The sequence below is a fragment of the Odontomachus brunneus genome, unplaced genomic scaffold, assembly GCF_010583005.1.
Source record: "Odontomachus brunneus isolate Ranch 3 - 2012 unplaced genomic scaffold, Obru_v1 Obru_scaffold_038, whole genome shotgun sequence".
In the NCBI taxonomy this organism is placed as follows: Eukaryota; Metazoa; Arthropoda; class Insecta; order Hymenoptera; family Formicidae; genus Odontomachus; species Odontomachus brunneus.
The window spans coordinates 1961613-1985802 of record NW_022639488.1 but is presented as its reverse complement, the minus strand read 5'-3'; the positions used below and the strand labels follow the sequence as shown (position 1 = coordinate 1985802).

General features: G+C 38.3%; 2 protein-coding genes across 2 annotated transcripts in view; one reads left to right on the top strand and one right to left on the bottom strand.

Annotated features, from left to right (window-relative positions):
* The window catches only part of LOC116844005, a 493975-nt gene extending 473854 nt beyond the window's left edge, over window positions 1–20121 (top strand). The window contains exons 14-23 of the mRNA XM_032815042.1: window positions 14192–14636; window positions 14722–14971; window positions 15316–15391; window positions 15486–15659; window positions 15745–16116; window positions 16623–16766; window positions 16869–17082; window positions 17160–17276; window positions 17369–17572; window positions 17663–20121. Coding sequence (XP_032670933.1) covers window positions 14192–14636; window positions 14722–14971; window positions 15316–15391; window positions 15486–15659; window positions 15745–16116; window positions 16623–16766; window positions 16869–17082; window positions 17160–17276; window positions 17369–17572; window positions 17663–17886 — 2220 coding nt within the window. The 3' untranslated portion in view covers window positions 17887–20121. The remainder of the gene's footprint in view (window positions 1–14191; window positions 14637–14721; window positions 14972–15315; window positions 15392–15485; window positions 15660–15744; window positions 16117–16622; window positions 16767–16868; window positions 17083–17159; window positions 17277–17368; window positions 17573–17662) is intronic.
* LOC116844006 (syntaxin-17) lies at window positions 19924–23044 on the bottom strand. Its single transcript, XM_032815044.1, has 5 exons — window positions 22577–23044; window positions 22306–22501; window positions 22004–22206; window positions 21647–21863; window positions 19924–21499 (listed from the first exon to the last, which is right to left on the bottom strand). Exons 1-5 carry the CDS (start codon window positions 22703–22705, stop codon window positions 21366–21368), a joined length of 879 nt encoding a protein of 292 aa, XP_032670935.1. The 5' UTR covers window positions 22706–23044; the 3' UTR covers window positions 19924–21365.
* Window positions 23045–24190: the final 1146 nt, after the last annotated feature.

Genomic DNA, 24190 nt, shown 5'->3' with positions numbered 1-24190 from the left:
AGAGAGAGAGAGAGAGAGAGAGAGAGAGAGAGAGAATGAGTGAGTGAGTGAGTGAGTGAGTGAGTGAGTGAGTGAGTGAGTGAGAGAGTTCGCATGGCGACGAACGTGCAGGACGACTGGTAGAGAGGTATGACCTTTGCCGCCGCGGAATGCAATATCGCGAGACACTTGGACCGCTTGCGGCCGCGGCGATTATCGATTTCACGTGCGGCCGGTTTTCATCGCGAACGCCTGCATTTCTGCCGGCTAATCGCGCGCTCGCACGCGCTCGAAAAGGTAGGAAGAGGAGAAGTGAAAGTGATCGAGCGCGGAGAACAGGAGGGAAAGTAATGATGAGGATACTCTTGAACTCCGCGATAATGCGGCCCGTGTCGAAACGCCTTGACCGATTCGCGATTTGTGCGCGTTCGCCGAACGTGTGCGCGAGAGACGATACGCGGGCAAAGATTTGGGTAATAAATCACTCCGGATAATTTCAGTGAGGATTATTCACGCGACAGAGGCTTTATCATGTTGCAGTGGCGTATATGGTTGCGCACATCATGTTTCCAGCGAAGATAATCCCCATTCGTTGTATAATCGCATAAGCATCGCGAATGTTTATTGGCGAAGTAACAGAAGAATATTTTACGTTGTGCGTAAATACAAAATTCTCGCTTGAGGCTCCTGATACTGTAGTTCCCTACAAGACTCTGGATTTATGACATCAAAAGCGAATAAACACGTGCCCAAATTCTTGTAAAATACAAATAAAAACACGGGGCAAAAATCACATTTTGTAATCTTGGACTATGCTGAAATTATGACCGAAATTATTTACGTTTAAAATAGTTCTGTACGTATTTGTTGCAAAATCGAATGTTTTTTATCATATATTCAAGTATATATAAATCCTCAAGTATTTTTTTCTACAGTAATTTATAACAAAATTTCAACATAATTTAACTCTACAAAAAAGGTATTGTAAAATGAAATATAATCTTAACGGGATGTTTTTACTGCAGTATTTTCTCCGTGCACGTTGGAATAAAAAGATATGGTCATAAAATGATTGCTTACAATCAAGCAATCGAGATGTTTACACATTTATAAAATAATCTGAAGACTTTCCCTTTGCTCTCTCAATTGCTTTCTCATTTTCGCTTTTAGTTTTTCGTTATGCTCTGACAATCAATAAATAACCGTAAAATTAACGTGACATTCAACCTGTCTTTTCTAAAACTATGTTTCCTCACGATTAATTTCACGATTACTTGGTTGCCAGAGCAAAAGTGTGCTCGGATTATTTTACAGATTTGCTGGATCGACTGCAAGTGTTAAGTGGATCATTATTTTAACGTATTCCGCAAGAATTTTTAGCGTGTATTTTCTCGCCTCCATTATAAATCAGAGTGGCACAGCGAGGAAACAGGAGCCTTAAAGAAAGCTTGCCTGGGTATTATGAAGAAACGCTCTGCGGCTCGGATCAATGTACATATCTGCCTACTTCCTTATTTAAAGCGTTTTATCAATCTTCCAATGCACTTCGCCTTTCATCTCGTAAATCGTGTAAATTAATGCACCGCGACCGCTCACCTATGCTCAAGGCTGCTTATTTCACCTCTTTTTTACCAGTGGGGGAAAACGTTCATACGATTATATTATATCACTTGTAGTACATTCCTCGCAACCTACAATTTTCCTTGTGGGCGCGAGACTTTCAACGTCGTCATCAATTGCGGTACAATTGGAGAAGATAAATATCTCGGCGCAAGGTCAACAAATCACATCGTGTCTGTGATTATTCCGCTTGCAAAACGCAATTTCTCGTTTATAAAGATCGTAATTATTAAAGAGATGCTAAGGTCGAATTCGAACAATGTAGATAGGGACGATCGTCACTAACACGGTTATACTATTTTTCTCGTATTTATTGTACATATAGATTCTATATAAACTGTACTACTTTATTTCATCATACTAGTAGAAAACATACCATGCATTACAGTAAAAATAAAATGTTAATTTTAACATTTTTTACATGTCCCAAAAAGTTTACTCTAAATTTTATGTAAAAATAACTCATTCGCGCGCGGTATGTTACTTATGGATGAATTACGAATTAATAATTAATTGATACTCACCCATTTTCTTTACATTAATTTGTTATTTTGACTTTAAGCTTCATGTAAAAATAACATAAAGAATAGTAAGAAAATACACGGAAGAATAGTTAAAATAACTCATAAGGAATGGGATATTTTTATACATATAATGTGAACGTATACAAAGGTGAATGCATTATAACTTATCTTTCATGTTATATTAACATATGATATTATTCGTGACAGAAAGATTCTCAGTGTGCAAAAGCATTTGTAATTCTGCGCAACTAATATGACATAAACTTTATAGTCAGTATTTTGCCGATAAAGTTTTTGACATACTCTTAATTAACAGCGAAGACTGTCGCGCGCTCTTTCAATTAGCCATCTGCAACAATGGAGATAATCGCACCGGCGAACTGACGATTAGCATACCGCGGATGCAATTATAAGTCTTTGTGCGACCAAGTATCGGCACGTCTGCTCTCGCCAGTTCATGAATATTCAGCGAGTCTCTTGACTCGCAGCCTCACGTGAGGATCGTTTATTTGACTTATCTACCCCGGTCGTAAATCGAGTCCAATGGGACAAAGCGAGCCCGTCTCTTCGTCCAGAGTAAGATGATGCACCTCTGACTGCGCCGTAACGTTTCGCGTAACTCTGCCGCCGCGGCGGCATTGCGGCAGGATTGCAGTAGGAGAAAGTACCGTGACAGGTGATTTGTTGCCGGCAAAGTTGGATCCGTCGCCTCGGATACAAAGAACGAAATCTCTGTCCGGATTGAAAACGGCCAAGTCGTGCTGCGCGACGTCCGAATTTGCATCCGGAATTGAATCGCGAGTTTGTGCGCGCGGCAAAGGAAACATAACTTTCGAGACGCGCTGTTCGATCTAAGCGTGCGTGCGCGCGCACGCATGTGCTCCGCGGGAGGATTCTTCGTGATTTATCGCGACGAAAGTACTGGTCGTAAATATCCAATATCGCGCCAGGTACAGACAAGTAGTTACGCCTGCGATTTATAAATCTGCGGCTATTTCAGGAATACGTGATTTCATATTCTCTTGGCTGAACAAACTTTTTTCCCAGCATCTTTGTGGAAAAAGAAAGAAAATTCGGTGGTAGCAATTAAAATAAAAGTACGGACACATAAACTGAAAGGAAAAGTCTTTCAATAGTTAACAGATATTCAATCTCAAGTCGTTCTTTGCTATCGCGTTCTTGCCCAGTTTTTACTCTCTTAAGGGGACTGGAGGATCAGATTATCTGAAAATCGTGCTTGTTATTTCACAATTTTTTTATGATAAACTGAGTGAATATACGAAAGTGTTATTTTGACAACAAGTGTTATATTTATACAACATATAAAGAGAAGAAAAATATAATTTTGATGATCAAATACTTAATATAAGTGTATGGTATATGCAGTTAAAATATATTTCGTTTTTCTTTTCAAGATCGTCATTTTGCAATAATATTTTATCATCAAAATTATATTTTTCTTCTCTTTATATGTTATATAAATACACGTCAAAATAACACTTTCGCAAATTCATTCAGTTTATCACAAAAAATTGTGAAAAAACAAGCACGATTTTCAGGCAATTTGACCCTCCAGTCCCCTTAAAGTGAATCAGCAAAAATATTTCTGATTGAATCAGTAAAAGAATTCTATTTCATCGATCATCAGTGAGTATTCACTGCTTTTCAATGAAAATGTTCCCACTTTATTGCTCCGTCTTATTTCTCACTGATTTTGACCAATGGTAATAAGATTTTACTTATCTTGTAATATATAAATTCATTATACCCAAATCTAACGTTCAAAAGATTCTTACATGAAGAATACGATGGGGCAACCTAGGACGACGCCAATCGCTTATAATTAACTCAGAAGTTATGGAACAATAGGTGTGACGAGAAACGTGGAAACATTCACTTCGTTTAAGAATTGAAAGTTTCGCAAACGATGCAGATATCTTAAAAGATTCTTACGTGAAAAACACGATGGTGCAACTTAGAACGACGCCAAACTTGGTTCAATTTGTGGCGATGGGATCAACGGCTGCCGTGCAATTACACTGTCTGTGTTCATAAAGTATATCGATAATGGGAATAGCCGCTGCTATTAACCGATCCTTTCAGCGAGATTTTACTAATCGCGACGTGCCGTGATTATAATTAAACTACCAGTCCATCATTTCACTGACTGTACTTTAGAGAATGCGATTGTCAATGTGGAAACTACTTCCTTTGCACTCGACCGTGACTAACGTACCACGATCTCCAGGAGGAGGAAGAGAAGGAGAGCCGATGTCGTTCTATTTTACGAGTCACACATATGTGTCCTAGTGAATACGCGAAGAAAGTTACGCGGTTGATAACGCCTACGCGTGTTGAATACCACGGATTCGCCATGGAGTCGCCCGCGCAACTTTCTTGCCGTGGCATTCCGCGTTGGTCAACAACCTGCTGCTGATGAGGGACTGATGTACAGAGATCGGTTTAGCTGGCGTAGCAAATAGGAAAGTCGCCCGGTGGTTATTTGCGATCTCGCGTAGAGCCGGTCGAACGAGGGAAAACCGTTTGGCAGTCGACCGATCGTCGTCGTCGTCGTCGTCATCAACTCCGAGGCCGTGCCTTCGCGTTTTCTAATGGCGTCGTCTTGTTGAACAGTCGGGGAAATGTTGCCGATACCGGTCGAACAAGCCAATATAAGTCGCGACCGAGAGATATATGCTTGACGTGGCGGACCGCCCATGGCTGGCGATAGCGCATGATTACTTTAACGGTTAATTAACGTTGTTTAATGGAGCACGTAAACGACTGGCGGGGGCGGCAGGAAGATGGAGAGTCGTTTCGAAGAGGTTGGTCGCGGCGCACAATCGGTTGCGATGTCGCGTCCATGTGCCTTTCTTACGTCATTTTTATTTCTTGCCGTAGAATCGATGTGAGTTAGCAGATCAACGAAGGTCACGGCGATTTAGATCGACGATTCACTCGCGACGTGTCAGCGTCGCGGATAACTCGTTGTCTTTGCCGCGAGGAATTTGAACTCATGCATTTTGCACACTTTGTTGCACATGCGAAGTCTCTTCATTCCTCTACGCGGAAATAACAAAATATGGTGCACCATTTAGTTGTGAGCAGCATAGTTATGTGTCATTCTACATTGATTAGAAAAATGAATTTCTTCCGTGTGTGACACAACATAAACACAAACACAAACTATGATTCCTGACGGTATTCAAGTGTTAAATTCTTGTGTTAATTTTTTACATTTAATTGTTACATATTATATGCGTGTTACTTTTTACCATATTTGTTTTGTGCTAAATTTATACATAAATGAGAGTAGATAATTTGGGACATATGAAATATTAAATTTAACATATTAGTTTTTACAGTGTATATCCGGAACTGACACGCTATCCCGTCGTACACCTAAATAGTGCGTGCTCTTCTAACATGTCTGATAGCATCTCGCTTAGAATAAATAATTATACATGCGCTCGTAAGTTTGCAAACAGATCGAGCGCTTTGCGCTGGAAACAAATAACTCACGAATAATCCGCTTGAATAACAAAGAGCAACTTGTTAGCATACCATCGCGACGCTAAATGTGACACATACGGTCGAACTTTACAAGACGAACATGACCAAACAAAATGTGAGTCATTGTACTCATAGTGCTGCGTCCGCGAACCTCATTTGTAATTAATTACGCCGCGGGGTGTCGAGTATTTCCATGCGCGGCTCGCGCTTTCATCGCCCGCGTGTCCTTCTGATCATGTTTTTCGCGGTTTCACTGCAAATGTAGTGACACACACTTGTGTGTACAATTTGATATGTGAAAATTACGTACACTAAACTGTATAAACAGATAAATTTATACACACATAAAACAATTTTGCGCATTTAGGTCTTCTTATACGTGAGTTCACGTATAAACGAAAAAAAAAATTCGGTTGGATTGACTGAATTTCTGGTGAAAACAATTTAGGAGATTACGGTTGAAATTACTAGAATTCTGTTCAAAAGTTAACAAATCTTTTAGTTAATCCAACCTCTGCCTACAATAGGACTTTCTATCCTCAGCAGGTACGCGATGTCGCTCGCGTGTATTGCCATAATTAGAAAGTATAATCGGCGCACTATACGTTCAATGCGAGGGTCTTTGTCCGCGCGCTTTGCTTCCCTGATATTAATTGACAATTTATTATGATAATCAATGTATATGTGTCAATTAATGGGCACACGTAACCACACACATATACATATATATACACATACTGTGCGCAGAGAAGGCAACAGATTAACGATATCTGCGAGGTCGGTCACGTTTTAGCTAATCTGGTTTCACGCTCGAATAATTTTGCTTCGAGAGGCGCCTTTCTACATTCCGCAATAGGTATCCTGTTATAAGTTTTTTTTTAATCTTTTAATTCCGCGTTGCAATGATTACCGTGTGGATTCGTGAAACAATTTCAGTTGTAACGCTCTTTTAATTTCCAACAAACCTCCGCGATGACTTTTAAATCGTTCAATGGAATTATCGTAACTCATCGCGCTGGGTTATTACATTCGTTTGTGCTCGTTGTTCCTACACGCGCTCGCGTATAAATCATACCGCATTTATACGTATTATATAAGCTCGTCGGAAGCGGTTGTTGCATAATCTGAACTACCGTGTCAAACGTAAAGTTTTCAGGCACATATATCGCGTGCTCGGTATTTCACGGTGTTTGCTCGATGGTTTCTTAGATACCTCACAAACGCGCGCAATTAATCCCTAGAGCTCCTTTAAGCAACCTCAAACTCAACTGACGAAATATGCATCACATGAAACCTATGTGCGCTTACGACGAGTTTTGTTATATCATTTATTTAACGTTTTCTACGTGATGAAATTAACCCATTAAGGCCCAAGAGAAAACTGCTAAAGATAGGAAAATCGCTTTCAAAAACCATCTAAATTAGGGTAAAACGTTGAAATTTGTTAAAAAGTGAAAAAAAAATTTATGTTGGATTTCAAAATTCAAGATGGCCGACCAATATATCGGCCCGAAAATTTGAAATTTTGACCTATTTGAGTTAAAATCTGTATAGGGGGGGTTTTGGGTTCGCTGAGTATGAATATGCACTTATTTTTTCAAAATTTTTCAAAACGTATTTTCATTGAAATAAATCAAACGTATTTTCATTGAAATAAATCAAAATTAAAATTTTTTGGCCGTCATATTGATTTTTAAAGTCAAAAAACCATTTTTCTTCTACAATCTGCTAAAATATGATGTTTTGCCCCAAAACAAACACCTTCGAAAGGTAGCTTATAATTTAGTTGGATTTTTCGCCAAATAACAAAACTATGTCAAATTTTCGCATTTTTGGATGGCCATATTAGATCCGCCATTACGAATTTTGAAAAAATAAGTGCATATTCATACTTAGCGAACCCAAAACCCCCTCGGATTTACACTCAATCACAAATAGGTCAAAATTTCAAATTTTCGGGCCAACATATTGGTCCGCCATTTTGGATTTTGAAATCCAACAAATTTTTTTTTCACTTTTTAACAAATTTCGACGTTTTGCACTTTTAGATGGTTTTTAAAAGCCTATCCTTAGCGGTTTTCTCTTAGGCCGTAATGATACATCGTTGGATCTGAGATTCGAATAAATACTCGATTATTCACCAATTTTCGTAAACAGTCTGGAAAAATTTCAAGACAGCGAAGATTTGTCGTATATTCTGATTTCATCGCGCCACTATTTTATACATTCAGAGAAAAAAGAGTACTTAAAATATAGTGAATATTTCTTTGGTGAGTACACCAATAACATGTTTATTTAAATCTAAATATTTTTATTTAAATAGAATAAACAATTGCTTTCATGCAAAGCTAAGTTTTTCTTGAGGTTTTAAGACAATTATATATATATATATTTTTTACTTAGAAAATGTTAATATAAGTAAATATGTTATTAGTACCCACACGGTATACAATAAATATTTACTATTTCTTAAATATTTTTTTCTCAGTGGAGACTTTTCTGTGTCCCTGGAAAAAGTATCCAAAAATATTGATTTTTAACGAGGTTATAGCAGTTCAAAGTTTTCTGTGTCTGATAGATTCAGATTGTACTATATAAATATGATTACATGCTTAAACTGTCAAAATGGACAATATCCGCGATAACGACTACCAATAGAACTAGGACAAAAATCCAAACAAACGACAATTCACATTGAGATAATCAGCATAATAGGAAAAGAGATATAGCAATATTTATAGTTCTCTTTTCTATTTACTTTTTTCAAGCATAAAGTAATGAAATAAATTATAATGTATTGGCGCACTTTCACGATGATCTAGGATTCTCACCGGTATAGATATGTGCGGCAATGAGGGCGCGACAATAAATTAGCACATGATTGGCAGACTTTCGTAAGAATGCGGGTTGGTTTACTCGTGAAAATAATTAACGATAATGCGAGGCACGCGAGCACCTGGGAAGCGGAAACGGGCGCGACACGATCGTTAGCATCGCGGATCACTAGGATGTTTGCCGGTGCGAAACGTGATCTCGCCGCCGGGTGCATCAAATTTAATAACCACCCCTATGCACGTGGCCGTCCATCGCGCGTAAGAGGGTCGCACGCCTACTCGCAGTGGATTATATCTCTCGCGCCGAGACGGACCCTCTGATTAAACGATTCGAGGAGAAAAAAGGAGATGCATCACGACCCTCTTGCAGCAATATTTCACATGCTCTACAAACCACTTATGATCAAGAGGGCGAACCGTTTCGATAGAAGATTCAATATCCCGATTGGTGATGCACGAACAGTGCACGCAGATTCAGAAATATTGTCGACGCGCGCGGCGAATGTTGATTTACGATTTTAATCTGCGATCACTTCGTAGAATCCAGTTTGCAGCAACGGTGCTTCGTAATTATGTTTCACGGACAGTTCACGTCGATCGTATGCTGATTTTATATCGATGACTTCAACCGCGCTGAGAGGCGGAATTAAATTTATGAAATGTGCATCCCTGAGAAAGGGACTTTTCCTTTTTGCCTCTCTCTTTCTCTTTCGTAAGAACGCGCCGTATCGATCGTCGCATAATGATGAATGAAGTTAAAGGTACACTGTAAAAAACTTGTGTAAAATTACATCTATTATAGTAATTTTGAGACCAACTATTATAGATGTAAATTTACACACATAATTATCGCATAAAAATATATTTATATAGACGAAAGACACATTTTGATAAAAATTGTGTAAATTTACAACTATAATACTTGATTTTATAATTATATGGAATTTTACACAAATTTTCTACAGTGTAGTTAAATTTAATTTAAAGTTACTCCACTTAAATGTGATCAAATTATTAGCCTATGTAATAAATAAATAACTTCTCGGACTTTGCAAGTGAAATTAAATGATAATATTTTTATGTCGATATACAAAAGAAAAATTAATATCTATTTAAAACTAATATATTAATTAAGAATTATTGTTTCATATATAAGCAATAATATTATTACAAAAATTTTAATTAGAATTAAAATTTTAAGAACTTTAAGAGAATTAAAATCTTGAATTTCAACAATGTTATAATTTTATCTAAATATTATAATAGTCTTGTATAAGGAGTAAAAAATATAATTATTTTAATGATAATTCCAATTTAAATTCCCAATTTAAAAATCTAATTTAAATTCAATTCTAATTTAAATTCTAATTTAAATTCTATTTGAAAACATCATATTCTCAATCAAATATTTTGTGCTCTCTACTCATTATTCAACATTATTTTTGAATAATAAAAATATATTTTTCTTTGTTCAATTATATAAAATATATTAATACGAATAACTCGTTGACGCTATATAGTCTCATTTGAAGATCAACATGTCAAAAATAAGAATGTTTTTGAAACAAGGATGTTCTTTCTTTTGTGCATGGAATAATATATGTCTGCCATTTTGATTTATGATCTTCTGTCATCCTTCGCATGCATTATAACGTAAAAGTACAACGGCATAGAAATATAATCATTTTATTTAATCTGAAAAGTCCGAGATTGCTCATTACACAAACAAAAAGATTATTTTACATTATAAGTGCAGATTGAGCAGAGACAAATTCTTTAGAACAAAATAAATAAAAGAAGAATTTAAACGCACTTCGCGTGTTACAGTAAAATAATATCATAATTCAACTAGGAGATATTCTTTGTCCTAAACGGATCGTTGGAAGATTATATCAATGCGCGTAAGTAATAATAGCGCGCCTGCGTGCTATTCAATATCTAAGAGTGCCATTAGTGTAATAATGCCTCGTGTCGTGCATTTCCTTCACGTGTCTCGTGCTTCAGCATGAGGAGAGGAGAAAAATAGTTCTGTCACTTCGAGATTCTTGAGGGAACCAGCCACGTGCACGCAGCTGAGCGAACGCGCAAGGGGATGAACAACATCTCGCAAAGCGTGCCTCATTCGCGATCGATCGAGCCGGTCGTAAAAAAACAAACATAGGCATTCCGCGTAATTATATTCTCGGGAATGCAATTTAATGCGCGAATTTATGTGAGACGCGTATAATGTGAAAATTTATCGCTAGTTTAATAAGTAATATCTAGTCGTGTGAAAGAATCGCATCTGTCGCTAAATATCATTGCGCAATTATCATCGATTCTTAATGAATCAGGTTTTTTTTCCGAGTAATATTAATAATAAATTAGTCAGCAGAAATACATTATTTTAGACGCGCCTTCGTCTCCTGAGTCCGAACACGAAGAGTATTATTGTTGCTTTATCTAAAGAAAAGTTTTCTACACGCGAAATAACAGCCAGATGATCAATCAACGATACCGAGAAACGAGAAATTAGCATGAACGAAGGATAAAGTAAAAAAAATGCTGTACAACTGCAGTAGACGACTGACTTCTGACAAATAAAATTTGTCTGAAAAATCGCAGACTATCATCAAATGAATCAAAGCATGAGTGGGAAGAATCATCCAGAATCGTAGTTAGCAATCGTATTGTCTGGAAGCGCTTGTGTGAGTACTCAAATTTATTGGGTGTTGCAATAATTAATGCCAGTGCCGTGTGAAATGAAAGGATAATGAAATACTGCAGAAAATGTCAATCTGTACATATGGTTACAAAATCCTATAGCAACGATTGTTATAAATTCTCTTCTCTTCGTGTATATAAATGTTATTTGAATGGGATTGTTTAAGAGAGCGACTGTTTCGAGAGACGCATAGATACGTAATAAAGCGACGCGCATGGTCGTTTTAATCGTTTTGCGCTCGCAATTTCCGCAGGTCACCAGTCGCAGACACGATTATCGTTTAATGGATTGCGATAAAACGTAACGCGGGCGCTCAAACAGCTCACGTCACTCCTGCGAGCAAGTCATTCATATTTAAACCACGCGCATTTCTCTTCGGCGCTCAGAACGTCAGCGTGGCAACGCGTCTAAAGCGGCGGTTACGCACTCGTACACTTTCTACTTACGATATTAAAGTGTCTCACGACACCGCGGGAGACGTGATACACTTTATCAGGGATGCAACATGACGCGTATATTGCGTCGGCTGAAACGGTGCGCGTGTTACGTGCAAAATACTTTTCTCGATCTCTTTCTCTTCTTACGGAACTCGTGCACTGCCGCCCTCTCTCCTCCTCGAACGTCCGATTTTATCCAGCGCGTCCTCGATCGCATATTAATCACCAGATAGGATTTCATGATTATCACGACGTGAGGCAAACGATGATGGAAACTTTACATTTTTTAAGCAATATTCACGAAGAGCAAATGTGTTGAATTGATCATTGAATTTACATCACTACTTTGAATTTACTATGTAGATACTGTAGATTTTTTACTATGTTGATGCAATGACAAATTTACTGGAAGTTAGCCAGACTTTCATGATTATCACGATGTGAGAAATCGATTAACAGAAGCTTTACAATTCTCTAAATTACATCATTAATTACACACAAATATATTGTATTGAGTTAATCAATTGATTCGTTGTACTCAGACTTTTATATCATATTTTACATCATGTAGTGCTTCAAGTAAATTTTAAAAATTATTCTCGCATTTTAATTTCGATAAATGCTATATACATACACTACTCAAAAAAGCTACAGAGCCTTCACAGTAATGACTAGTAAAATTGCTACTGAATTTTCGTACACCTGTCTGATATAACTGTCTGTTATATCTGGTCATGTATGTATACCTAATAAGTAAACCGCACGGAGAAATCCTCGGACGACTTATGTCGCGGACGCGTTACGTCGTCGACATTAACGCGTAACCGTGCGTGGAATGGAAAGGATCGCGATTCCTGTCCCGAGCGGCCCTCCGTCCCTCGTCGATCGCGCGCTATTATATCTCGGCCGATCGTGCGACGAGAGACGCGAGAGAGCGTCTTTCGTCACGGACGCTCGACCGGAGCGGTCCGTGTTCCAGGATGTAGCCGAGCCGTGTCTAAGTGGATTTCACGCTTCCACGAATGCGAGTACGTGTATCATCATGTCTGGATATAATACCGGGCGTGCGCTCGCTCCTCTCTCTGTGTAAACGTGCGCGTTAACCAGCCGCTTCTTCTCTTCTACGAGCGTACGAGCGTGCTGATGCCGTGTCGCACGGTGGCGGCTCTATATCGGCTCCTCCCCGACTTATCGCGACATTATTTACCCCCATATGTCGATTTATGGGCCCCTCGGTTAGGGACGGCTCCGTCGGACGCCGCGGGAGGTTCCGCAGTTCCGCTGCCAGCCACCACCGGGATATCTCGTCTCATCGGGAGACGCGGGAGAACCCCGCCGTCTCTTTATCGCGCCCCTTCGTTAGGAGAGTCGGCGGATGAAATATTCGACGGACTTCCGTTATGGCCTTGCACTCTCATAGCGAATTCCCAAATGAAATTCTAGATAAAGTTCCCAGATAGAATCAAACACACGTAATGAGCAACATTAGGAGAATGGTCCAACACAACCTGGCTCTCAGCGGCTCGGATTAAAATAAAAGTATCAATTTCCGAACACGTATTTAATCCTAGACATTCTTGTTATTTTAGTCTTTAAATACGAATATTTAAACGTTCAGAATGGAATTATGTGGTTGGAAAGGGGCGATCACAATATTTACTCCTCTCTTTCAATCATCTAACTTATTTTTTATATATTTCCTTTAATATAAAAAGCAATAAAGATATCTTAGAATCTAATTTTAGATGACACCCTATATTCAATATATATATATATATATATATATATATATATATATTTCATATTAAAAGTTTAAATATTTGTATTTAAAGACCAAAGTCCTTTTTTAAATTCTTCAAAAAATCTAAGTTTTCAAATTCTTAACTCTTTTTTTATCGATAAAATGCACATAAAATGCTACACATAGAAAAAAATAATATAGTTGGCCCACCATAATTGTGCAAATAAAAAAAAAACGTTTTCTAAGGGCTAAAAGAAAAAACAATATGTTTGATCCACTGTGGTTGTGTCAATCAAATTCCATAATAAATACGAAATAACTAATTATGTGGTTGCCGCGACCACAGAGCAATTGCTGTGTTATTGGCGTTACAGCAGTGATGATATCTAGTTGCTGCAAACAGAGTGAATCCATGGTAAACATCAACCTAACAGATATCTGTTTGCCACAACCAGATCAACTACATTGATATAATTGATGTACTAAAATAACTATCATATCAGCTGATATAAAAGTTATATTTATACAAAAAATATTTGAAAATTATTTGTGGAATACAAAATTTATCTCTGTCAAATAAAGTTTATTTCTATGAATAAACTTTATATATATATATATATATATTCCGTAAATAAATTTTCAAGCACTTTTTTCTCAGCCTAGATATCAATAAAAGAGCGTCCAGAATAAGGGTTCAAAAGAATTACGTACAGGATTACGTACATGTACGGTCATTGGTACTTTGACCTTAATATTTGTGCTCAGATTACGATCGGAACTCGCACTAGTCGCGCTCGTCATTCGTCATTCTGACTTGCATCCTTTTGTTCACGTTACAGAGACACTTGGACAAAGGGAGCGACCTTGCCGAGGCGGCGAGCGCGAGCGGGTTGCGCGAACTCGCGAGGTCTTTGAAACAACACCTGCGCGGATTCGGCTCGCGGTTGGAGGACAGACGCGAGTACCTGGAGGACACATCGAGATGCTGCCTCCTGCAGGATCGCGCCTACGAATGGGCGCAGGAGGCTCGCATGGCGAGCGAGAGGAGGTCCCAGCAATTTCTGATGGCGAGGCCGCCTTTGCCGCCCGAGCACTTCACCGAGATGATGGCATTGGCCGAGAAACTCGGTAACGAGGTCCTGCTGGAGCAATGCCGTATCGCTAGGAACAAGTGCGCGGAAGCGCTGGAAATCGCCAGGACCACCTCCGCACCCGGAAGCCCCGCGAGGAGGAGATCCTTCGCCGCTTCAGAGTCAACCTCGTGGGACGACACTTTGGCTAAAAGTAAAGTCCTTCTCAATCCGCGCGAGGAAGATTTCTGGCCAACACGATCGCGATAAGGGATATCTTTACGTTGGGATCGTTTTAGGGACGTCCTGGGACGACAGCGACAGCAGCGCGTCTTACGCTTGCCCGATGGAAAGTGTCGGATCAGCCGGCAGCGGCGGCCGACCAGTGCTGGACAACATTGCCGAGCTTCGGGAGAGTGCCGAGCAACTGCTGGACTCGCCGCCGCGGACACCTCCGCGAAGCCCGGCACCACGCAGACTGGTTAAGCCGCCGGTGAATTCGCACCTGCACCGATCAGCCAGCATCGCGCCGGGAATGAAAGCGAAAAAGTACATGTTACCACGCACGTTTTAACTGAGAGTTAAAAATTCATGTTCGGCTAAAAGACATTAAGTTTCACCCCAATTCCGCGTGATTCATTCGATATATTCGAAAAGCGAACTAATTAATTAATTACATGAGCATTGATAAAAACTAATTAAAGACGATAGAAGTGAAGAGAATAAAATAGCCGAGAATAAAATGAAATATTATTGCCGCGACGCGTCAACGTGTTGCTTGATATTTCGTCGTTACGTCAGTGAAGTGACGACCCATTGTTTCTCCGTGATTTCGCCATCGTTCTAATTATTACACGTGTGCAGCTTCGTTAACGAGGAATTTCACCTTGCAGAACAATACTGCTCATAATGAGGGAGATGATACAGACTGAACGAGACTACGTGAAATCTCTCGAGTACATAATAGAGGTAACTGCTATGCCTGTATCGTTAGAGTTTTGCGAGTAATTTCGCTATATTCATTTCGCGCTATATTCAATACGTGCAACTTTCCCTTGCGTAGAACTATATCCCAGAACTCGTGCGGGAAGACATTCCGCAGGCACTCAGAGGACAGAGGAACGTAATTTTCGGGAATGTCGAGAAGATATATGAATTTCACAGCCAACACTTTCTGCGCGAATTGGAGCAGTGCGAGCAATCGCCCATGTTAGTGGGACAGTGTTTCCTGAGACACGTAAGTTTTAGTCATATTGGCTCTTAATCACTGAGAATACAATCAACGTAGATTAGAAGAGATAAGAAGTTGCTGTGTTTCGCAGGAGAAGAAGTTTTACCTCTACGCCCTGTACAATAAAAATAAACCAAACTCGGACTCACTCATGGCGGAATACGGCACTAGCTTCTTCAAGCAGAAGCAGTTAGAGCTGGGCGATAAAATGGACCTTGCTAGTTACTTGCTGAAGCCGGTCCAGCGAATGGGAAAATACGCTCTGTTACTTCAGCAATTAGTTAAAGCCGGCACGGATCTGTCGGAGCAATTGTCCGGTAAAGAGGAAAAGGAAGACAAGGAGGATGGCATGAAGCCGATGGTCGAGGGCGAGGCAGACTTGAGAGCTGCCGAGCAGATGGTGCGATTTCAGCTGCGGCACGGAAACGATCTCCTGGCGATGGATTCACTTCGCGATTGCGACGTATGTCCCGTTTTATCGCGCCTAGTAGATATAATGAAATGAAGAGAAGGTTTTCTGTGTGTGTGGTTTAGATAGTCGAAAAGAGATAACAAGTCTGCGAATTTTTTTCAGAGAAATAAATGAAAATGTCAATATAAAATTCTGATTATATTATCTGTCATTGTTTTAAAATTTGTTTATTTAAAAAAAAATGCGACGCCGTACTTATCACACGAACGGAATTTTAATTTCTTTAAATAAAAATGATTATATATATATATATATATATATATATATATATTTGGTCAAAACCTTTATATTGATATCTTAATTTATTTTTTTTTTAATTTATCAGAACTTTTTTTGGCTATCTAAACCAGAGGCTCCTCTCAACAAAAGAAACATTATTAAGCACTTTCCAGTTGATGAATAAACGAAAGATGCAAAAGTAGCGAAAGATACTGATAAGGTGCGTGGCTCCCGCCAATGTTATAGTTCGTCACGCAAGATGTAATCTTCCTTCGTAGGTGAACGTAAAAGAACAGGGTAGACTGCTGCGGCAAAACGAGTTTTTAGTCTGGCAAGGAAAGGGCAAGAAGTGCCTGCGTCAAGTTTTCCTGTTCGAAGATCTTATACTCTTCAGTAAAGCGAGAAGATTCCCCGACAGGAAGGTAAGATTGCGCGAATGATGCACAATTTATGTGCAGATTTCTGCGTGCGCGTTGCCTTCTGATTTTATCAGATATCGCCGATATATGCGTTCCTTTTTCCAGAATCTTGACATTTACATCTACAAACATAGCATTAAGACGACGGACATCGGTCTGACCGCCGTTATCGCGGATTCACCCACTAAATTTGAGATCTGGTTCCGCAAACGAAAACCGGGCGACACGTACACGCTCCAGTGCGCGAGCGAGGACATCAAGAAAGCCTGGACCGAGGAACTCAGCAATCTTCTGTGGAAACAGGCGCTTCGAAACAGAGGTGATTCGTCATTTTTACTTTGTTCATCCCGTAAAAAGTCCGCGATTAGTAATTTACAGCGTTTTTGCTCTTTGCAGAAGTGCGCCTGGCAGAGATGTCGAGCATGGGCATTGGGAACAAGCCGTGTTTAGATATAAGGCCTAGTGCGGATCAGATTAACGATCGCTCCATCAGCGTAGCTCAACTCTCTAAGAGTAAGTACAGCAATCACATATTTTCATAAAAATTGATTCTCCCACATCGTTGATCGACGAGTATTGAGACGACAACTTGTGTTTTCTCACAGCACCCAGATTTAGGAACTCCATTGCGGTGTCGATGTCGGAGGATTCCAGTCGTTGTAGCAGGAGACCACACAGCGTGATCTCCGTTAGTTCGTCCTCAAGCAGCGGCGGAAGTAGCGGCCCTCCTACGACACTTAATCTCGGATTAGACACGAGTCCACGACCTCATCATCGTAGTACTACGCTTAACAGCCAGTGCAGCGTCGGTCAGTATTTCTTCACATTTCTTTATCTCAATATAAAAAGTCTTATATCAGTGAATCTTCTTTGTTGCACATTTATCTTTCTTACTATAGAAAGCGGCATTATTGCTGATATCTCGATCGTGTCGGACGATGGGGGTGACGGCACCGAGAGAAGTCACTGGAATTCAACCTTGGAGAGCCCTACGTCGCATCTACCTACGACTTCCACTCCTTTGCAGTCGCCGACCAGCGCGACAGCGGCAACGGTTACACCCGCTTCTTCGACCGACACGAATCTCACGTCTTACGATCAAGACATGTCCATTAATCTGTGAATTCTTCCCGATATGGGAAACAGTCACGAAGAAGCGATAGTGTGTATCATCGATTCGCTTGCAAGTTTGTGTTACGGAGAACGTGACATGTCGTCGTGGCATATTTAGTTAGGTGCAATGAGGCAATATCGTCGCACGCGTACTGTAGCATTAGGGCGACATTTGCAGCCTTGAGCAACTAATAGTTTAACGACGTAACGGGGCAGAAGTCGCATGCAATTCGGTAGGTCGCCGCATTACGCTTAACACGTGTGCCCAGCTACGAACTTGTAATCGCATTACATAAACGTAGATTATTGTTCTAAGGCTGCGGAGACTGTACCGAATTTTACTGGCGTTCACAAGTCCCAAGTGAATCTCATCTGTCTGTGAATCTATCTTTTGATACGCTTCGAAATCCACAGATCTATGTGAGATGATCGTATAGCCGTTACCTGTGAAACTCACCGGGAACTTTTCTGAAGTAATGGCAACCTGTATTTTCTTATGCTGTCATTGATTTCACGAATGTTCTCAAGACGAACACTAGAGATAAACATGTACTACCAAATGTAAGATTGCATGTCGGGATATGCTACAGTACCATAAGCGATATGCACTGGTCGCCATCCTCATTTACACTGGCATTCCTGATTACAGCGGCGGGAAGTCCCATAAAATTTCCGGTGACTTTTACGATAATTTTATACTTTTATTTATATTATAGTTATAAAATAAATAGTAATATTCCAACTCCACATTGTGTTCGCGCTTTATTACATTAAGGAAAATATATGATCGTCTTAGAGAAATGCAATTTTTCGTATAGAAAAAAATATATTTTCCTTACTACCATCCATTATATCGTGGCTATTTTGATGATACGTCCATCAAGTTTTAATTGTGGACTACATGTTCAGGAATGTCAAATCAATGCGCACACACACATACCAATTTGTAAAATAATGTAATATTAAAGGTTTATACGACGTAGCTACACAGGTAATATAATCAACATAGTTATATATTATATATATATATATATATATATATATATATATATATATATATATATATATTATTTCCAGATTATATATATATATATATTATATTCTTTTTATGTCAGTCATTTGTGTAAAATCTTTTATCACCCGTCGTAGATGTAAACCTAACTCTGGCCTGTACTAGAAAGCCAAATTTCTTTTTACGGAGTACTATTACGTTTAAGGAATAAAGTTGTTTTGATACATGTGTGGATAAATGTTTTGGAACAGCTTAGGATCAATTAAAATGGTAAGCTTGCCTTAAGACAATCCACACTCCATATTCCAATGTTTTAAATCCGTTAACTATGCAGAATCGTACATGACACTTTGCCTGCGGTTACTTGAAAGTATCACTTGTAGATATAACACGTTATTATTTAAAGCACATGCAATTCGTAACACGCTGGTACGATTCGTAAAGCAACTTTGGAGAGATATATTTGATTAAAGGCGCAATCGATTCCGTGAATCTTTCGAATACGTCACATTGAAATAATAGCCGATATGTGTGATTCTGCATTGTTACACTGCTTCCAAGTAAGACGGTTAATTAGCCATCCTTATTGCCAAGGTCTGTCAAGGTATCGTAAGTATACCTTATGGACAGTAACCAAACTGTTTATTTTATATTTTATAGACAAAAGTCTAAGTATTTAGAAGCGTAGACGTAGATCATAGAATGTCGCAGAGTTTTTGGCACAGTCCGATGCACCCTATTCTGTTATAGATTAATCATATTAATTTACAATTATTTGCAATCAAAAATAATTAATTGCGTTCACTTGAATTTCAATCATGACGAGTATGCCATACGTATATCGGCGGTGCACCTGGCTAAGCATCCCTTACCTTCGAAAGTAAGACTAAGCGAAAGAAAGTAAGCAATTTCTATTTTCCACAAGTCTGAATGCGTGTTTGGTGTTGCTTTTGAACTAGGGATGTTGGAGTAACATTAATAATAACATAGTACCTTGTAAGAGAAGATATGCCGATAGTCACTTAATATTATACATATGTTCTTAGATATTTATTAATATTTTTTTTAAGTATATAGAACACTCTTTAGTCCCTATAGATTAAATATTTTCATTATGAATGAAATGTATATATTACATTTAATAACACGATTATTTCAGTATTGTACCGTGTCTAACACCGATGTATTTTATTACTTGCTAAATATACTGTATTGGGTGCCTTTTGTAGAGAACTCAAGCTCTTCTCACGAGTGTTATTTTCCCACATTATCTATCACATTTCCTATATTATATAATTATATGCGAGAGTAAATTCCTATGATTTCCAATCGATTTTTACAATCGTACATCGTGTATATTATAGGAAATAAAATAACGTAGTATTAACTGTAATTTGCACTCTCTTAATTTGGTCAATGTATATAAAACGTTTTTATATCTTATTTAACATATATTTCTTATGTTGACGAGTGTCAAAAGTAATTTCCTCCAAACAATCCAATTCAGTCTGTTTCAAGTATAAAATATCTCACGGTAAAAAAATATCGTAAACTGATATAACCATTTCTATTATAAACACGATGCACAAAGTGTATCTGTGTTCTATCTTATTTATTTCTATTCAAAAATATGGCCGTGATCGTAGTAATTCGTAGATAAGCGATTTTACAGGCGGTTTATTATGTTTAAAAAGTGTTGCAAAACACGGTACGTATGTTAAGTGGCCTGAAGCGATAAGAAGGCACGCGAAAGGCAATGACTAATGTCATTGTTTTATAAAAAAGAAATCTTTCCTTCAACTCAAACGTGCATGGCAGAACTTATAAGCTATATCCTAGATAGTCAAACCTGTATAAACAGATTTTGAGCAAAGCCTGCTACAAATTTTTAATGGCAGAAAGACAGCAAATCCAACACAAGATTTGTTATATCTGTTGCCAAATTGTCATCAGAAATGTGACAGAGCTTGCTGACGGGCAATTCAACTTTGCTGCGCGATAGAATCTGCGCGGTTTCTGCTGCCAATCTGCTCGCATTGCGTACTAGTAAAACCCTAACGACGAAACACGAGCTGAATGCGAACACAGATGGCTATGGTTTTGGTATGGGATTCTGATTTTCGCTGTCAATCTGCGCACATTCTGCCATCAATTTGCTTACTGCGTATATATGCCGCGAATGATAATTTCTACGAAGATAAGCAAGGTACGGTGATATAATACATTGCAAGATAGACCGTCTGTACTTTAAACAAAAATTTATAGATTGAATTAGTTGTGCAAACTTACTTTAATATTTCGCGATCGTAAAAAGATAATTATAAGTATGATGTCATAAATGTTAAAAGCAAAAAGGAACCAAATAAAAAATGTGAAATAGTAAAACGTACAAATGTAACAACAATTTAAAATTACACAATATTACATTTTTTTGTATGTTTAACACTAATATCACATTTTGATGAAGTAACGTTTTGTCATAATTGCTTTTTGTCCGTCTCTAAATTTTCAGGACAAGAAACAGATTTTTTAACATTTTTGACATCGGTAACTGATTTATTAGGAACCGTTTCAATTTGTTTCTTCCTCAACAATGATCCTCCTGTGAAACCTAAAGAGAAATATGTCTACTATGTTTATTCCTTATTTATGCTTACTATGCTTATGACTTGATTTCTCATGTATCTTGATCCAATATAGAACATGGAATTAACAAATTTCATATATAATTTAGAATCAATTTATGTATCAAACTCACCTAAAATACCACAGCCTAAAGCAGTAAGTCCACCAACCTTGAGTCCTGCTATCAAACCTATAGGCCCTCCAATACATGTGCCTAACAAAGCGCCTGCTAAAGGATAAGCAGCAACCTTATACCTTGAGGCTTTCTCTAAAAACTTTGCGCCCTTCTTCACATTTATCTGGGTTTCTTCAATATTCTCTTCTGTATTAACCATCATTTCTCTCTGATCCTGTTTGTAAAAAGAAAATTTGTTGATTTGTGCATTGTTCATAAAACATATAGTAAACTCTTTAAGCTGAACTATATATAAATATTGGCAGTGATGCTAATTTTATTTTCAAATTTCATTATATGAAATTTTGTACTCACATGTACAACTTTGTCAAATTCAGCAAAAAGCTCATGTAACTGTTGTATATCCCCTTGCAAAGAACTCCAGACTTGCAAGCAATCTTGCTGATGTTGCAAATCTTCCTGTTCTGCTTGTAATTGAACATTGGCAAGTGGATGTGGTAACTGATCTCCACTTACTGGTGATGAGGGTGGTGACAACCATAAATTTAGTTCCATCTCTGTAGGAGCATATTTATAATGTCATATGCACATTTATTTCTTAACTTTGAATTTTGTATCGACCAAAATATTGTATGTGGTTGCTCTATATTCCTTACCTAAGTATTCTTTAATTGCATCCATGATACTGGATCGTGCATTCGCTGTTAGTTTGTCAAACTGTTCAATATCATTGTCGAGTACTTGTGCTCTGAGAGTATCCATTTGATATAATAATTCCTTCAACTGTTTGATAATCCTAGAGACATTTGCGTGTTCCCTTTGTATTCGTTCCCAATCACGCTGATCTTGATACTACAACAAGAAATAAATTGTTTTGTCCAACTGTAAGAAATAAAAGAAGGTTTCTAGAATATGAAACACTGATACCTTTTTAATGTTATTCCTATGTCGTTGTAACAAATCAACATGATGTGGAATGGCGACATTAAAATTATTAATTTGAATTTCTAAGCGCCTAATAGGCTGCTTGATTGTTAGATTTTCAAAGTCTGACATATTTTTTGCGACGTCGTTGATTGAATGATTCTCCACCCTTTATCTCTTTGTGATATACCTTTATCGGCCATAAACCATTTTTTTAAAGTTCACTCACTAACACATTCTTGATAAATCTTATTTTACACGTTTCTCGTTGTAGAGAAGATTAAATGAAAATGACATGCTGCTGAGTAATTTTACTATTAAATTTATGCGTATTTGCCTCTGGCCAAAATAACACTGTTCAGCTGTTGAAACACACACGTATATATTAACATGACGTCGTATCTTACAAGCTTGATTTTTCAAATAAAAAGGCGCCTCGTAGCGGACACTTTGTAACTAACCACATAAATAACGGGTTTGTCCAAAACCTAAACCAGAGAGAAACATGAGAGCGGCCATCGGCCTGATTTCAACGGCTAGAGCTAGGCGCATTTTAGATACGCCATCTAACCAAAATGCGCCTAACTACGTCCGTCAGGCGCTCTTTCGCACAGAGCTGCCACATGTGGGACCGAGTACGCGTAACTATAGTGCGTGCGGCGCAGCGCACACAAGCAAAGAACTATGAGCTGCCTGTCACGAACTATAGCGCTTGGCGCTTCGGCCAGGCTCGGGCGGTGGAAGAGTGCAGACGTACAAGCTGCCGTCTTTCTCCCGACCTATAGCTATAGCTAATATTACAAGCGGCTAGAATCATGCCTTTTATTATATCTTGACGCTCGCGTGTTGCTTCGCACGTGTGCGTACTTTTACTGTTTAACTAATTGTTACATTAAATGGAATGTTTTTTTACACATAAAATACACTCATCAATAAAATTATCGCATAGGTTAATTTATGTCGAAATGTCGCACAACTTTTAATAAGCATAATATCGCGAAACATTATCGTATTTAAAATCGTATTTGAAATCTTAAAAATATCAATGCTGAAATAAAATCAGGAATATCCTGTGCAGCTCATACTCTACAACTCAGCATAAAAGAAAATCTAAATAAGCCCAAAATACATCAAATATGTTTACTGTTAGGAAAATCGTTCCATCTCTCTTTGTTCCATCCTTCTCTGTTCCATCGTTCGTATAAAGCAAGCAATACATTTGAAGAGCAACAAAAAGCACTTGGATTATCAGTTTTAAAACTAATTCAAAGATGCCCTATAAACTAATTCTAAGATGCGATGGAATTTAATATAATTTATGCTTGATCGTTTGCATCAAAACAGGGTTCCCGTTGAAAACGTTTTAGCTAATAGAAATAAAGTTTCCCGCTCTACTGCTGAGCAACTCGAAATAAGAGAACGTGAATGGACACTCATAAGCTAATTGTTGTTTTAAAACCTCTTCAAATAGCTACTACTATTCTTTGCAGTAATTTTTATACAACTATTTCGATAGTAAATCAACAACGCGTCTAACCAGCGACCTTTTGATAATAATCCATTGTTATTGATGCAGGATACTCATTGGGTGCTTTCCAATTGCTTAACACATCTTGA